We start from the raw sequence: 16,864 nt of genomic DNA, 5'->3' as shown, positions 1-16,864 counted from the left end.
CCTGAGCCCTGCCACATGCACAGTGGAGGACATTCTTATAGCAACACCAGAGGCACTCCAAATGGCCAGCTACTGGTCAAAGGACATTTAGTATAATGCCAAGTTTTTAAAACTTTGTTTGTGTTTTCAAATGCATTACAACCTGCACCCTCAATTTGTTTCTGACACAATAAATACATAAAATTAATCTATATCTATTTATGGAATGGAGCCCCGGTGGCGAAGTGCGTTAAAGCACTGAGATGGAGACCGAAAGGTCCCAGGTTCAAACCCTGGGAGCGGCGTGAGCGGCCGCTGTTAGGTCCAGCTCCTGCCAACCTAGCAGTACGAAAACATGCCAATGTGAGTAGATCAATAGGTACCGCTCCGATGGCAAGGTAACGGTGCTCCATGCAGTCATGCCGGCCACATGACCTTGGAGGTGTCTACGGACAACGCCGGCTCTTCGGCTTAGAAATGGAGATGAGCACCAACCCCCAGAGTCAGACATGACTGGACTTAACGTCAGGGGAAACCTTTACCTTTACCTTATGGCAGGCATCCTCAGAGGTTGTGAGGTCTGTTGGAAACTAGGCAGGTGGAGTTTATATATCTGTGGAATGTCCATGGTGAGTGAAAGAACTCTTTGTCTGTTTGAGGCAAGTGTGAATGTTGCCACTGACCACCCTGATTAGCATTGAATAGCCTTGCAGCTTCAAAGTCGGGCTGCTCCCTGCCTGGGGGAATCCTTTGTTGGGAGGTGATTAGCTGGCTCTGATTGCTTCTTGTCTGGAATTCACCCTATTTTGAGTGTTGTTCTTTATTTACTGTCCAGATTTTTAGAAAATGAACAAAATCTGGCTCCCAGTATTAAAAAACTCTAAAATCCGGACAGTAAATAAAGACCAACACTCAGAAGACAGAGGAATTCAAGACAAGAAATAATCAGGGCCAGCTAACACCTCCCAACAAAGGATTCTTCCAGGCAGAAAGCAGCTAAGCTTTGAAGCTGCAAGGCTATTCAATGCTAATCAAAGTGGTCAATTGCAACATACTTGCCTCAAACAGACAAGAGTTCGTTCTCTTTCCCTGGACATTCCACAGTATATAAATCTATCTAGTTTCCAACAGACCTCTGAGGATGCCTGCCACAGATGCGGGCGAAACGTCAGGAACATACAGCCCGGAAAGCTCACAGCAACCTAGTACAGGGGTCCTCAAACTTTTTAAGCAGAGGGTCGGTCCACAATCCTTCAGACTGTTGAGGGGCCGAATTATCATTTGAAAAAAAATAGAAACAAATTTCTATGCATACTGCACATGTCCTATTTGTAGTGCAACAACAACAACGAAAGAACAATACAAATACAATATTTATAAATGAAAACAATTTTAACCAACATAAACATAGGATTTCAATGGAAAGTGTGGGCCTCCTACTAGCCAATGAGATAGTCAAGTTAATTAGGATTGTTGTTGTTGTGTGCCTTCAAGTCATGTCAGACCTTGGCCGAGCCTAAGTCTAAAATTAATTATTTATTTACTGCATTTATTTACTACATTTATCTCCCACCCTTCTCACCTCGAAGGGGACTCAGAGCAGTTGTATGTACATACAATACATTATATTATTAGCATAACACAATATTAACATTATATATTACTATATTGAACTATACCACTATACTATTATATAATATCTAATATATAACATATAATTAATATTATTTTATGGTATTACTATAAGTATTATATTGTATAACATAAGATTATTATCAATATTATATGTATATACAATATATATTATATTATTAAAACTGATATAAAAATATTATATTATAAAACTGAGGGCGGGGGCCAGGTAAATGACCTTGGAGGGCCGCATCCGGCCCCCGGGCCTTAGTTTGGGGACCCCTGAGCTAGTAGATAGCGAGAACTACCCATCCCAGACTCCTTTGCGCCCGCCGCTTGATTCCTTCCTTCCTGTCTGGGTCAAAACTGAAAGCGCTGCTAGCGCTCCGGCCGGCCGCCTCGCCTCCCTCCTGTTTCACCTTCAGCGGAGGAGCTCGGAGGGCGGGAGGCGAAGGGACGAGCGAGGCGGCATGAACGGCGGCGTGGAGTGCCTCCTCTCGGAGGAAGCCATCGACCTCACGCGGGGGCCTTCAGGTACAAAGTCAGCGCCCTCCCTTCCGCCCTTCTCCCTGACCTCTGGGTGCAGCCACATCTGGAGTTAACGCGGTTTTGGCACCTCTTCCGCTGCCATGGGATTCCCGGGAGTTGTAATTTTACAGACTTCCGCCTCCTTGGCCCAAAAGCTCATCAAACCACTTCCAGGCCAAAGGCAAAGCCATCGCAGAGTTTGGATTGGATTGCCATGGCCTTCCTCTGAGGCTGAGAGAGTGCGACCCTCCCAAGGTCTCCCCAATCTCCAAGGCTAAAAGCAGCACACTCTGCCAGAAGTAGGCCCCTTCCACACAGCTGAATGAAATCCCACGTGTTCTGCTTTAAACTGGAATATATGGCAGTGTGGACTCTGGGCCATTCCAGGCAGACCCTCTTCCCCACGATCTGATCCCAGGCTTTCTGTTTATCCCAGATGGTCTGGCAGTGGGGACGCAGGGCCCTTCCACACAGCTATATAACCCACAATATCAGAACAGAAAATCCCAGAGTCTCCGCTTTGAACTGAGTTATCTGAGTCCACACTGCCATATATTCCAATTCAAAGCAAAAATTGTGGGATTTTCTACCTTGATATTCTAGGATATAGGGCTGTGTGGAAAGGCCCTCATATACAGTAGAGTCTCACTTATCGAACACTCACTTATCCAACGCTCTGGATTATCCAACACATTTTTGTAGTCAATGTTTTCAATGCATTGTGATACTTTGGTGCTAAATTCGTAAATACAATAATTACTACATAGCATTAATGTGTAATGAACTACTTTTTCTGTCAAATTTGTTGTATAACATGATGTTTTGGTGCTTAATTTGTAAAATCATAACCTATTTTGATGTTTAATAGGCTTTTTCTTAATCTCTTCTTATTATCCAACATATTCGCTTATCCAACTTTTGCTGGCCCATTTATGTTGGATAAGTGAGACTACTGTAATCCAGTTTAAAGCAGAAAACCTGAGATCAGATCCTGGGATATAGGGCCTGTTTGGAAGGGCTCTCAGACGTCCCTGTTCAAGCTGATATTGTGGGATTTTCTTCCTTGATATTCTGAGTTATATGGCTGTGTTGAAGGGCCCATAGACTCTTCGGCCCCATCCACACTGACAATATCATCCAGTTCCAGATGCCCCCAGTGGCACAATGCATTAAACCCTTGTGCCAGCAGGACTGCAGACCAAAAGGTCGGCCATTAGAATCCAGGGAGCGGAGTGAGCTCCCATATGTCAGCTCCAGCTCCATTCAGGGATATGAGAGAAGCCTCCCACAAGGATGGTAAAACATCAAAAGATCCGGGCATCTCCTGAGCAACGTCGTAAAGGACAGCCAATTATTTCATACCAAAATCTATTCGTAGTTTCTCAAGTCGCTCTTGACACAAACAAAAATCTGGATTATAAACTGGATTATATGGCAGTTTAGTACCCTTCCAGACAGGCCCTATATCCCAGGATCCAATCCCAAGTTTTTTGTTTATCCCAGATTATCTGGCAGTGCGGACTCTCATAATCCAGTTTAAAGTAGAAAACCTGGGATCATATCCTTGGAGATAGGGCCTGTCTGGAAGGGCCCGTAGACTCACATGATCCAGTTTAATGCTGATAATCTGCATCCAGAAAATGGATCATATAGCCAGTATGGATAGGAACTCAAGCAAATAGCAAAAAAGGGAAGAAATTACACTTTAATTTTTTTAAATGCTGCTTTTAAAATAGAATAAAACTGTGTCTTAATTTGCTCTTAACTGCTTCATTTTGATATTTTATCAAGCTAGTACAAAGTTTATAGGAGCCCCCAGTGGCATTGCGGGTTAAATCACTGAGCTGCTGAACTTGCTGACCGAAAGGTTGGCGGTTCAAATCTGGGGAGCGGGGTGAACTCCTGCTGTTAGCCCCAGCTGTTAGCTCCAGCTTCTACCAACCCAGCAGTTCGAAAGCATGCAAATATGAGTAGATCAAAGGGTACAGTTCCGGCAGGAAGGTAACGGTGCTCCATGCAGTCATGGCGGCCACATGACCTTGGAGGTGTCTATGGACAACACTGGCTCTTCGGCTTAGAAATGGAGATAGGCACCAACCCCCAGAGTCGGATTGGGGGCTCCAAATTCACACTATAACAATTTCATATTTAACAGATTTTTAAATTTTTAGTACTGTACTTAGAAAGGAGACTGCCAGGAACCTCCAGATCATGTTTGGAAGCAATTATGTTTGAAACCATGTAGAACAGCTTTATTCTACAGTAGCCATGTACAAATACAAGTAAATCCAAAACCCACAAAGAAGTGATGCCTTTATTGGCCAGCCAAAATACAGAGCGCTGCTGCTAGTTATATTTGTGCACTGTCAAAATAATCCAGTTTAATGCTACTTTAACTGCCAAGACACAATACTATAGAATTATGGGAGTTGTGGTTTGGTGACATCTTGGGCAGAAGAAGGCTGAAGACCTTGTAAAACAGCAACTCCTATGATTCCATGGCATTGAGGCATGGTAGTTGAAGTGGTGTCAAATTGCATTAATTCTGCAGTGTAGATGCACCCTTAGAGGCTTTTGGGGATATGGGTTTTGTTTTTGGAAACACACTTGGCATTATGGTAAAAATATTGAGTTTCTGTTTATTGCAATTGGATTCTACAAGGGCACCAAGGAGAGTTGAAGAGACCATAAAAATGGACACGCCTGCATTGTTACTGTTGATTTTATTCATATCCAGCCTTTTTTCCAGGTGTTTTGGGGTGCATGAGTTGGGATTCAACCACTAAAAACATTTTTTTAAAAAACAACAAATAAAAATCAAACTCAGTATACAAGATCAATTTCTCCCGAGAAATCAGTTCTCAAAGGCTTTCTGGAATGAAAAGATTAGTACCTGGCTGCAGAAAGATAGCAAAGAGGATGCCAATCTAACCTTCTTAAATAACTCAATGATCCAGATGATGGTGATCTACATCTCCCAGTATTTTTCACTGTACCGGTAGCTATGGCTTCTGGGATTTGCAGTTCAGCAACAACTGGAGGATTCCCTAACCAGAACAATAAAGTAGTTTTTGGAATAATTAGCTGTGCAGTAAAAGAGAGGAGTGATCCCAGGAAAGGAAGGAAAGCAAGGAAGAGAGGTGGAAAAATAAATCATTGCTTTACTGACCTTGATTATTGTTCACATGTTAGACAAATTATTATTTTCATCCCAAGAAGAGGGCCATACAGTACATTGCCAGTTTAATTTTATGTTATACAGTTTTGATATTTTTGCTATCTGCTTCTTTTGTGTATGGTATTTATTATTATTAAATCTATTAATATGCTGCTTTTTCTCTCTTAAAAGAGACTCAAAGTGGCCAGCGATGCTAAGCACAATACATTGTACAATTTAAAACCCAAGACATATGAACACTAAAATAGAAGTAAACATATGCATATTAAAAATGAATAGATAAAACCAATATTTCTGCTTCTATCTTAAAATAATAAATAAAATAAAGCAACTCTGGGGCAGGGTGAGCAATATATTAATATTTACCTGTCTATATATTGGAGAATCTAGTGTAATAATATATGTACTATTACATTCGCTCTGTTGTTAAATGCATGTATTTTTAGAGTAGCTAATCATTGTTAATGAAGCAAATGTGATTTTTCACCTTCCTGGAAACACTAAAACAATAAAATCTCAACATTGAAATAAAAACCACTGAACAGCCTTAGAGCAGAAAACCAAAATGGAAATTTTTTCCTCTTGCTAGTGACATCTAGTGGCAAATTGAAGCAATATTTATAATAATACCATAGCAATTGGTTATAAGCAGCCATGTATTTTATAACTGAAAATATACTTTAAAAAAGAAGTCTGCACCGGATAAATATTATTGGTATATCATAGCTGAGATCATTTTAGTACATTCAGATTGGGAGAGGGAGGAGTCTATTTAAATAATGATTACATGGTATAGCACCAAAGAATAATGTGAGTGCTCAACATTACTGAATCAAGAAACATTTTGGTAATTTAGCACTAAACATAAAAGCGATGCATGTAGGGAAGTAACATATTGAGTCGACTTCCTATCTAACCAGTTAAAAGAATGGCGATAGACTTTTGCCATTCAAAATAGATGTAATTGGCCAGGATCTATGATGGATTTTTGTATGCAGTGCTACTGCAATTGGGTCTCTTTTGCCTCCCTGTTGCTGCTGCAAACCCTCAAGGTACCGGAAACCTGTTCCAGATGTTTCCCAGCCTTCCAAAGCAGGTTTCGTGGTGATCTTTCAGAAACTATGAGATCCAGCAGATCTGAGTTTGGATTAATATTTGCCCCAGAACTGAAAGTGACTATTCCGGGACAAACAGAATTATGTATTTTATCCTATGAAATAATCTCTTCTCAACCCTATAAATCAGTGGTTCCCAACCTTTGGTCCTCCCCAAAATCCCAGCCATTTTACCAGCTGTTAGGAATTGTGGGAGCTGAAGTCCAAAACACCTGAAGGACAAGGATAGGAACCATTGCCATAGATGGTTTTCAGAGAAAAAAAATGCTATTTCCCATCCTCTGCTCTTTCATTTATACAAGTAATAGCTTCACTGTGGCATTTCTACTTTTTGTCTTCCCAAATTTCCTGAAGTCTTACTTGTTCTGGTTTGTAGGCTAAAGGCCAAATCCCTTTTCAATGTGTTTAACTGTTAAAATGGGATTTCATAAGGATGAATCTGATTTCCAAGCAGTATATTTCATAATGGCAACATATTACACAAAAACTTACAAACAGTTTAATGAGTTGCTGTGACCCGCCTAGCGCCATGAGAAGTAAGACATAAAATAATAATAATAATAATAATAATAATAATAATAATAATAATTCTTCTTCTTCTGTTTTAGTAAGCATTTCAAAATGGAAACAAATCTGAAAAATAACTCTGTAAATGGGGACTATCTCATTAGGCCAGAGCTTTCCAAATGTTTTATGTTGGTGACATGCTTTTTAGATGGGTATCCTTTCATGACACGATAATTCAGTTTTACTAGCAAACCAGAGGTTAAACCAACTCCTTATAAGAGTTTCATACAATATAGATGTGTGTGTGTGTGTGTGTGTATGTGCACACTTCTGTAGTGATTTAACCTCTTTGGAAGTTGTCAAATTGAGGTTAGATGGCCATCCAGGTGTGCTTTGATTGTGTGTCCCTGCCCGGCTAACGCGGGTTGGACTAGATGCCCTTTTGGGGGTCTCTGCCAATTCTACTGAAATATAGACTGCCTGGGAGTCCTCTGAAGCTTTTTGAACTGAGGCTGGATGGTTGTCTGTTGGGAGGACTTTGAAAGTGTCTTCCTGCCTGGCTGAAGGGGGTTGGACTGGATACCCTTTGGGGGTTTCTTCTTTAAACTTGTCCTGACTCTCCTCTCCTTCCTCCTCCTCTTCCTCCCTGGCTGTGGCTTGGGTCCCTATTTGGGCCATTGCCATCGCGGGTGAGGTGGAAAGCCAAGGACGACAAGGAGGAGCAGGATGGCAGGGCCTCGGGCTTGGTCACCACCACTGCTACTGCCTTACATTGTGGCTTTGCTGTCTTGTGACTTAACGAGACTATGTAGGGGCTGTTCATACACTGGGAGAGGCATCTAGCGATAATCCAGAAAAATATGTTATTATATTTTAGAGAGTTATTAGCATACTATGGGGGTTAGAGTGTTGGCCAAGGGCTCATGCAACCTGGACCCAGCCTCAGAAACTCAGTGGGTGATTTTTAGCAAGAAAGAGACTTCAGCTTCAAAGAATGACAACAATAGTCTATCTCTGAACAAATCTTGCCCAGAAAACCCTGTGATAAGTTCACGTTGTTGGTTATTCATTCAGTCATTTACAACTCATTGTGACCTCATGGACCAGACCACGCCAGAAGTGCCTGTCAGCCATGGCCACCCCCAGCTCCTTCAAGGTCAAGCCAGTCACATCCATCCATCTTGCCCTTGGTCGGCCTCTCTTCCTTTTTCCTTCCATTTTCCTCAACATCATTATCTTCTCCAAGCTTTCCTGTCTTCTCATTATGTGGCCAAAGTACTTCATCTTTGCCTCTAATATCCTTCCCTCCTGTGAGCTGTTGGGCATCATTGCCTAGAGTATGGACTGGCTTGATTTTCTTGCGGTCCAAGACTCTCTCAGAATTTTCCTCCAACATCACAGTTCAAAAGCGTCTATCCTCCTTTGTCCAGCCTTCCTTATGCTCCAGCTCTCACATTCATAGGTTACTACGGGGAATACCATCTGCATATCACCTTAGGACTAATAAAAGATCAAACCCTAAGGCAAATGAATCACAAGGTTTTCTGGGCAAGATTTGTTCAGTGAAATAGTTAATAAAATATACATTGTTTAGTCTTGAATGTGCTATTAAATTTCTTTTTTCTCTCCTCCCCCCTTTATGATTTATTTTAGCATGAGCTTTTATGAATCTGTCTTCTTCAGACACGTTGATGGCATTAATATCAAACTTCATGTTTGTTAGCAGTTGCGTAGATGTGGGGGTGAGAACAGAGGATAATATGAAGCAGAATGATGCAGTTTATGACCTTGTTCAGAGACCTTCATGCTGTTGTGTAGGACGTACAGGTTTGGCAGGCTGGTCGAGAGTTCTCATGTGTGAAAGTCAAATGTCTGCCTAATAAGAATCAGTTTCCTTGAAGTCAGACGCTTTGTTGGGATTATTCTATATGCCATATACCTGGTTGTGAGGCCTTATGCATTAATATATATAGTGTGCCAAGAACCTGTTTCAGCTACTGGACTGAATGTATGAGTACTGTGTATATATTTAAACATGAGGACATACTTTTAAAAATCTCTGATACTTGCCAGTGAGAGGTTTTCTTTGTAATACTGATTGTGGTGGGGATTTTCATAGGCATTACGGAATTGTCATTTTCCTTTTGTAATGGGTTCACTGAAAATTTCCTCTTTAGCACTGCCTTAAGTTTTAAAATATAGATAGAGTTGCTGGCCACATCATTAAAATAACATCTGGGTTAAATAGATGGAACATCCACCTTTAATTGTCCTGAGTTCTAGGTTTTCTTCTTGCCTTGAAGGTTCTTATTGCTCTCCAACCTGCTCTTGTCTTTAGGTCTGGGATTCAATATAGTTGGTGGGAGGGACCAACAACACATCTCCAATGACACTGGCATCTTTGTTAGCCGGATCAAAGAAAATGGAGCCGCCGCACTGGATGGACGCCTACAGGAAGGAGATAAAATTTTATCGGTGAGTCGTTTCAAGGACAGCAAGAATTATCTGCATTTCCTCAAGTCTAATGTTCCATTGAATCTAATACATACCTCAGTTTTCAAAATCTTGAAACAAAAAAAAAAGTTTTTGCTGGCAAGTGTAATGTGCAGCAAGCAGCAAAAAGTGCACTCTTTATAATTTAGCCAAAAAAGTGCGCATTACAATGGCTGCATGCTTATAATTCCTTCTTTAAAAACAGAAGTGTTAGAACACCAAAGCTTCCAGAAATGGAAAATAAAACCTTGGGTGCATCTGTGCTGTAGAATGAATCCACTTTAACTGCCTTGGCTCAATGCTATGGAATCCTGGGGGCCATAGTTTGACACGGCCTTGAGCCTTCTCTGCCAAAGAGTGTAGATGCCTCATTAAACTACAAATCCCAGGATTACATAGCATTGAGCCATGGCAATCAGAGATGACACCCCTCAGATAAGGGGCCCCTGGTGGCACAGTGTGTTAAAGTGCTGAGCTGCTGAACTTGCGGACACAAAGGTACCAGGTTCATATCCCGGGAGCGGAATGAGCACCCGCTGTTAGCCCCAGCTCCTGCCAACCTAGCAGTTCGAAAACATGCAAATGTGAGTAGATCAATAGGTACCACTCTGGCAGGAAGGTAACGGCGCTCCATGCAGTCATGCCAGCCACATGACCTTGGAGGTGTTTACCCCCAGAGTCGGTCACAACTAGACTTAACGTCAGGGGAAAACCTTTACCTTTACCTTTTACCCCTCAGATAGGAGTTTCAGGTTCTCCTGAAGTAGCTTCCCCTTTTGCTTTGGCTCAGCACTAAGATTACCATATTACGTGAATCTAATGCACACCCTAATTTGACAAAAGAATTTAGCTTAAAAAGGTGAGCATTATATTTGAGTAAATATGGTAAATATGGTATTGACTTTTTTTTCCAATGCTTTTGACACGAAATAAAAAAAAATGAAATTATATCCCACCTTTCTCCCAATGTGGGATTCAGTGTAGCTTACTATTATTTGTAAAAGGTTGATCTAAAACATTAGGTGATTGCTATTGTTGTGTGCCTTCAGGTTGCTTTTCACTTATTGTGTCATCTTGTGCTCTTTATTGTATATTGTAAACCTGTGTGTTTATTCAGTTATAACACAGCCCAACCTCTCCCCCCTCCCATTTTTGATGTCTTGGTTTTTAGGCCTTAACCTGGGGTTATTTGGGGCACTGATTTAGAAAATAGCATTGGATAGACTGCATTGGCTCTAGTTTCTTAGATATGGTTATCACAATTTTCTTTGGGCAAGCAGATAGAGAACATATGCCACATATCAGTTTCCATCTCATAAACTAGAGCTGACAGGGGAAAACTTTTTAGACTCAGCAGGTCAAATATATCCAGATACGAGACTAACATTTGAGACACCAAATTGTGTTGTGGCCAGTGAATTCTCATTGCTTTACAAGGTGTTTACTCCCAAGTAAATTAGAATAGGATTTATTTGTTTGGTTCCTAGCTGACAATCTATGAACAAAACCAAATTACTAAAATTACATTTCAGGCAGCTAAAAGAGCAAGTTCAAATTAAAGCATGAGAACATGCGCAATAAAAACACCACTTAAAACACATAAATAAGAACAAAAGCATTCATTAGATTAAAAATAATTTCATCCAGAGGTCCTTTTAGATGCCTCAAACCTGTCCAAATTAAAATGTCTGCTTGCTAGCCGAAGGGCAGCAGAATGGATTGTGCCAGGTTTTCCTTGCCACCGACTTCCACGTCTTGGAACTGCGTCCCTGTTTAACAGTTAAAGCTCTTAAGAATTTAAGACATTCCATTTTATTGTACTCTTTTGGATGCTAGCATCTAGTTTTGTTTCAAAATGTTCAAAATGAGAACGTACTCCATATCTGTAGAACCAATATTTGTAGTTTCATTTATCTACGTTCAACATATTCTATGTCCTCCAGAGCATTCTGCAAATCCTGTTATCTGCAGTTCCGTATATATATCTGAAGTCCGGAAACATACCCCCTGTGGATCATACTATATATGATGGTTGACGATGCGTGAATAATAAGCATTTGTACTGCCGGTTACTGTGGTTTTTTTTAATGTAAAACTTTTAAGTATTTAGAATTACAGTAGAGTCTCACTTATCCAACACTCGCTTATCCAATGTTCTGGATTATCCAATGCATTTTTGTAGTCAATCTTTTCAATACATTGTGATATTTTGGTGCTAAATTCGTAAATACAGTAATTACTACATAGCATTACTACGTATTGAACTACTTTTTCTGTCAAATTTGTTGTATAACATGATGTTTTGGTGCTTAATTTGTAAAATCATAACCTAATTTGATGTTTAATAGGCTTTTCCTTAATCCCTCCTTATTATCCAACATATTCGCTTATCCAACATTCTGCCGGCCCGTTTATGTTGGATAAGTGAGACTCTACTGTACATTTTTAAAAGTAATATAAGCAGGATTGTTCTTACATCTTGTGTAACAAAATTGTAGACATCTAATGATGATCATTTACCTGAGAGCAAGGAAGTGTTTTATTGTTATTTTACTTGTAAAGCCGTTCATCCCATGATGGTGCTGCATAAATAAATGCTGCTGTTGGTGAAAGTCGCCATTTGCCTAAATTGACTGCTTGTAGTTAAAATTATTCTGTTCAGACTGACCTGAATGATGTTGTTTTTTACAGGTTAATGGTGAGGAGCTGACTGACATGCTCCATCAGGATGCTGTGGATCTCTTCAGGACTGCTGGTGACTACGTTTCCTTAAAGGTTCAACACAGGGTACGTATTCTTGGATCCAGAGATCTACCGCTATTGCTTCATTTTGGCAGATGATGAATCTTATTAAGTGAGAAGGAATGAGAAATCCTTCTCGTTGCTGTGGAAATGTTAAAGATGAACTTTTGAAGTCTCGTGTGTTTGTGACTTTTCTGGAAACTTTTCCACTCTGTTGTAAACACCTGTAAATTTGTCCATGTAGAGTGATAGATGTCTTTACAAGAGTTTATGTGTGTCTTAACACCATAAATTAGCCATAAAGATTTGTTAGATTGCACTTCTCATAATCAGGAATGATGACAAATGAATTCCAGCACATCAGGAGGGTACAATGCTGTAAAAGGTTTTCTGTAAGTGGTTACTATTTCCATACACATGCATCCAAATTGTTAATAGCATTCACCATCTGAAATGTTATTATTGAAGAGACTGTTTGAAACAAATAGTTTAAGGGTGGCACAATGGGTTAAATCTAAAGCTTGGCGGTTTGAATCTGGGTAGTGGGGTGAGCTCCTGTCTGTCAGCTCCAGCTTCCCTCGTGGAGACATGAGAGAAGCCTACCATAGGATGATAAAACATCCAGGCATCCCCTGGGCAACGTCCTCGCAGACGGCCAATTCTCTCACACCAGAAACGACTTGCAGTTTCTCAAGTCGTTCCTGACACAAACAAATGTGGGGGTAAATGGCAGAAAGAAAATGTAAAAGATTGGAACAAAACATGAAATCAGACATGTGTTTTTACATGTTCTTCGGCATATGGGAAATTTCTGTAGGAAGAATGAATTAAAGCAAAGCCCTATATATATATTAGACATATCTCATTGAAGCAGTAGTTCTCAACCTGTGGGTCCCCAGCTATTTTGCCTGTCAACTCCCAGAAATCCTAACACCTGGTAAACTGGATGGGATTTCTGGTAGTTTTAGGCCAAAACACTTGGGGACCCACAGGTTGAGAACCACTGATCTATGGCAGTGGTTCCCAACCTTTGGTCTTTCAGGTGTTTTAGACTTCAGCTCCCACAATTCTTAACAGCTGGTAAGATGGCTGGGATTTCTGGGAGGACCAAAGGTTGGGAACCACTGATCTATGGCGTTGAGAAGAGATAATTTCACAGGTTGAGAACCACTGCATTAAAGTGTAACATGAGCACCAGCTTTCAAGAATTAATGATTTCTGCAGCTTTGCCAAATATTAACTTTAAGCAGAATGCTTCAGTTTCTTGCCAGTAGAGTCTTGGTTATGCTTGATTTGGGAAGTACATGCATTCACTGTTTACCTGTCTTTTGTTCTGATGTAATATCTATCATACGGTTACTCCTTTCCCCTTGCAGCTGATGCCCCAGAACGGTCCGTCGAGCCACCGAGGAGATGGAGACTCAGGAGGCATTCCTTTGGCTGTGATTTTGGTGCCTGGACTGGCCATAACGATGGCTGTGGTATGGGCCTTCCTCAGATACCGACAACGGCTGTGATCCACACCACGTCTGGGAGCCTACACATCTGTGATGCAATTTAAAGAGAAGAAATTGACTGTCTTAGTCTGGATTATCAGTGGGGGAGGAGAGAATCATTGCCTAATGTAAAGTTGCTGCCCTGTGTGATGTGATGAATTTCATGCACGTTAGAGGTCAGAGTGTTTACGAACCAGGATGTCCCACTTTCGCTGGTCCTGCAGAAGTTTGGTTAAGCTTCTTCTGATTATTTTCTTTTGCTCCATGATTTCTCCCATGGCTCTGTGTTTTTAAAACATGTACTGCAAAGCAAAGTTAGTGCAATGAGGCTCCCTTGATCCACAGCCTCTTGTTAATTCTGAAACTAGAGGAACACATTTGGGGCAGCCACCAAATTCACTGTGGTTTGATAGGGAAAAGGAGGAATATGATGCCTTGGAACAGGACGAGCATGATGCCCTGTAAAAAGAAAAGACACGCCAGTTGATAGAGTCTCTCTGGATGGCAGGCAGAGCCTCTAGCTGCAGAGTGAAAAGGAGCATTGGATGAGTTCTTTGATATGCCCTTCTAAATCATCATTAAAAATTAAAGTAGTGAGAGATGAAAGCAGTGATGAGTATTTCTATTTCTTAGCCTTTTGGTGAAGGGGGACTAGGTTATTCTTTTTATGACATGCCTTAGGAGAACACATTAAGTTTAATCTACCGTTTGGGGTGAGTTGCTGAAGCTAAGCCATAAATTTTGGAATTGGTTTTATGAAGGTAGGAAGCATCATGGGGGAGGGCTCATAATGGCATCAGATATGCTAACTAGCAAACTGGTGATGGGCATTGATAATGTATTTGGAAGTATGTTCCAATGAAATAAACCTGAGTGCATGTCCAGGTACATATGCATTCAGGATTCAGGCCGAAAGAAGAGGTACCAAAGTTTAAAGGGGGCTTATGAGCTGGCAACATTTGTTTTTTTTAACTGTGGAATTGTGAGCCTCTCATTTACAAAAAAAAGTTGAATGTATGGAACATTAAGGCTAATAATGTATCTTTCAAATCATTGGAAGCTGTCTTGGGTCAGGTAGATGCCTCTTTGTATTGTTTTCTGGATTGTTGGTCTCCTTGCTTCCAAGTTGAAGCACTCAGAAAGTGGCTTTCCCAATATGTACCAGTGGAAAATGAATATGGTAGCAGATTTGCTTTGGAGACATAAACCCAACCTTAGCCATTGTGTAGTTTTCATTCTGCTCCAGCCTTGGGTTGTGAGAGAAATTTATTGAAAAATCACTGCACTGACATAGTGCAACTCATCTTAACCATAGCCTTGTTTTTGGGCTGGGTGGTCACTGCAGGTAGAATAATTCAGAGGTGAATATCACATATTTGCAAACCAATAGAGTGCATCTGTTTTGTGTTCATATAACTTAACTTCTTTTGAAGCTCGGAAAACACTATCCATTGCCCCATTGCACTTCTAAAGCAATAGATGACATATAATGTTACATTCCACTGACTTCTAATTTTGGCATGATTTAGATGCAATCAGTGTTTGTAGGTGAGGAACACAGCTTACATTCTTTAACAGTCCAGTGGAATTTGTTGAGGTTTTCTTTCAAGTAAACCTTTCAGATTGAGTTCTCAAACTGGTTTTAAATTCCTGAATTATTGAGTATCTCCTCCAAGCGATGAATATGCTACACATCCTTTGATTCCAGCCTATAAATGCTTAGTGTGGATCTTTTTTAGAGACTTAATTTTGCAGGCTGTAAAGCCAGGAAGTGTCTTTATATAGGCAAAAATATGTAAGATGGTAAAATGTAACACAAACAAAAACTGGCAAGAATTTCACTTTCAAATTTGTAAAACCCTCCCACACCGATTGTATTGTACTCTTCAATGATTTGAGCTCACTGGGATGTCATCCGTTTTACTCTTAAGTGAATGTGTTTTTGTACTTTGGAAAAGAAGGTTGATGTATGAGGTCTGGTTGATGCCAAAAATTATATCACATATACAATATACGTATTGAGACTTTAAACTGTGGTGTTCTTTTTCATTTAATGTTTCTTCACATGATTTAAAAAGGGATACAGTCAGCCCTCCACAGTCACTAAGGTTAGGGGCACCTGACCCTTGTGGAAATAAAAAACAATGAACAAGAAAATAGTTTTTTAAAATGTGAGAGATTATCTCTCTAGGAATTTCTAGGTCTTCTAGCATTCCCCTGTGGCTGACATCCACTGGAAGCTGAACATAGAACTTCATTAGAGAACCTAGAAAGATGTTATGTCTAGACATTTCTAGGTCGTCCAGCACAGCTCGAGGAAATTGATCATGGTATCACACTGAATGATCTATTCTAGAGATTCCTAGAGAACATTTTTCATCAAATCCATGTATATTCAAATTTGCAAAAGTAAAAATTGCAGATGTGGAGTGATGACTGTATTTTGATCATAGCAGTTGTCTATTACAGTTCCCTTGTTTATGCTGAAATCATTTAATTTGAAGGACGAAAAACCTCACCACCACTCTAGACCAGATCCTTGAAGTAATCTTTTTGGTCTATGACTCCAGGAATCCCCCAGTCAGCATCAGCAATGGCATTATAATCCAAAAAGTAACTTTTACAAATTCAGTTCCAAACACACTAGACACATATCCCACTTTCCCCCAGCTGGTACCATTTGTATTATTTCATTTAACATGGCCTCATTGTAGTAACAAGACCTAAAACATGAAGGCCCCTAAAATATGCAGATGTATATACACTGCAACCACCATTTCTGTTTATGAGCAATTTCACACACCAGTACTGAAGTATGCTATTTTGAACACCAAAGGGAAATAGCATTTTGAATAGTCTATGTGCCAAAGCAAGTAGGAAATCAACATAGGAAGGAAGTGAGGCTAGACTCCTTTAATTTAATGTATGATACCTGGCTTGACAGCAGTACATGTGAAGACCATCTAGAGGTTTAAATGGACCACAAGATAAAAATAAGTGATGCAACAGCTAAAAAACCCTAGTCAATGCTAGGCTGTATCCACAGATATATCCAGATTGAGGAAAGTAGTAGTTCCATTCTGTTCTGATTTAGCAAATCTGGACACCAAAGTTCAAGGGGGGTATTGACAAGCTGAAATATGTTTAGAGAAGGGCAACCAGCATGGTAAAAGTTCTGGAAATGAAGCTCATTT

General features: G+C 40.3%; 1 protein-coding gene across 1 annotated transcript; it reads left to right on the top strand.

Moving 5' to 3' along the window:
- The first annotated feature begins 1,955 nt into the window (after positions 1–1,955).
- On the top strand, positions 1,956–15,701 carry synj2bp (synaptojanin 2 binding protein). The gene is made up of 4 exons (XM_008118155.3): positions 1,956–2,145; positions 9,278–9,414; positions 12,124–12,219; positions 13,551–15,701. Exons 1-4 carry the CDS (start codon positions 2,082–2,084, stop codon positions 13,689–13,691), a joined length of 438 nt encoding a protein of 145 aa, XP_008116362.1. The 5' UTR covers positions 1,956–2,081; the 3' UTR covers positions 13,692–15,701.
- Positions 15,702–16,864: the final 1,163 nt, after the last annotated feature.

This window comes from Anolis carolinensis, chromosome 1 (assembly GCF_035594765.1).
Source record: "Anolis carolinensis isolate JA03-04 chromosome 1, rAnoCar3.1.pri, whole genome shotgun sequence".
Taxonomy (NCBI): domain Eukaryota; kingdom Metazoa; phylum Chordata; class Lepidosauria; order Squamata; family Dactyloidae; genus Anolis; species Anolis carolinensis.
Note: the sequence above shows the minus strand (reverse complement) of the source record. Positions and strands in the feature narration are given on the sequence as shown.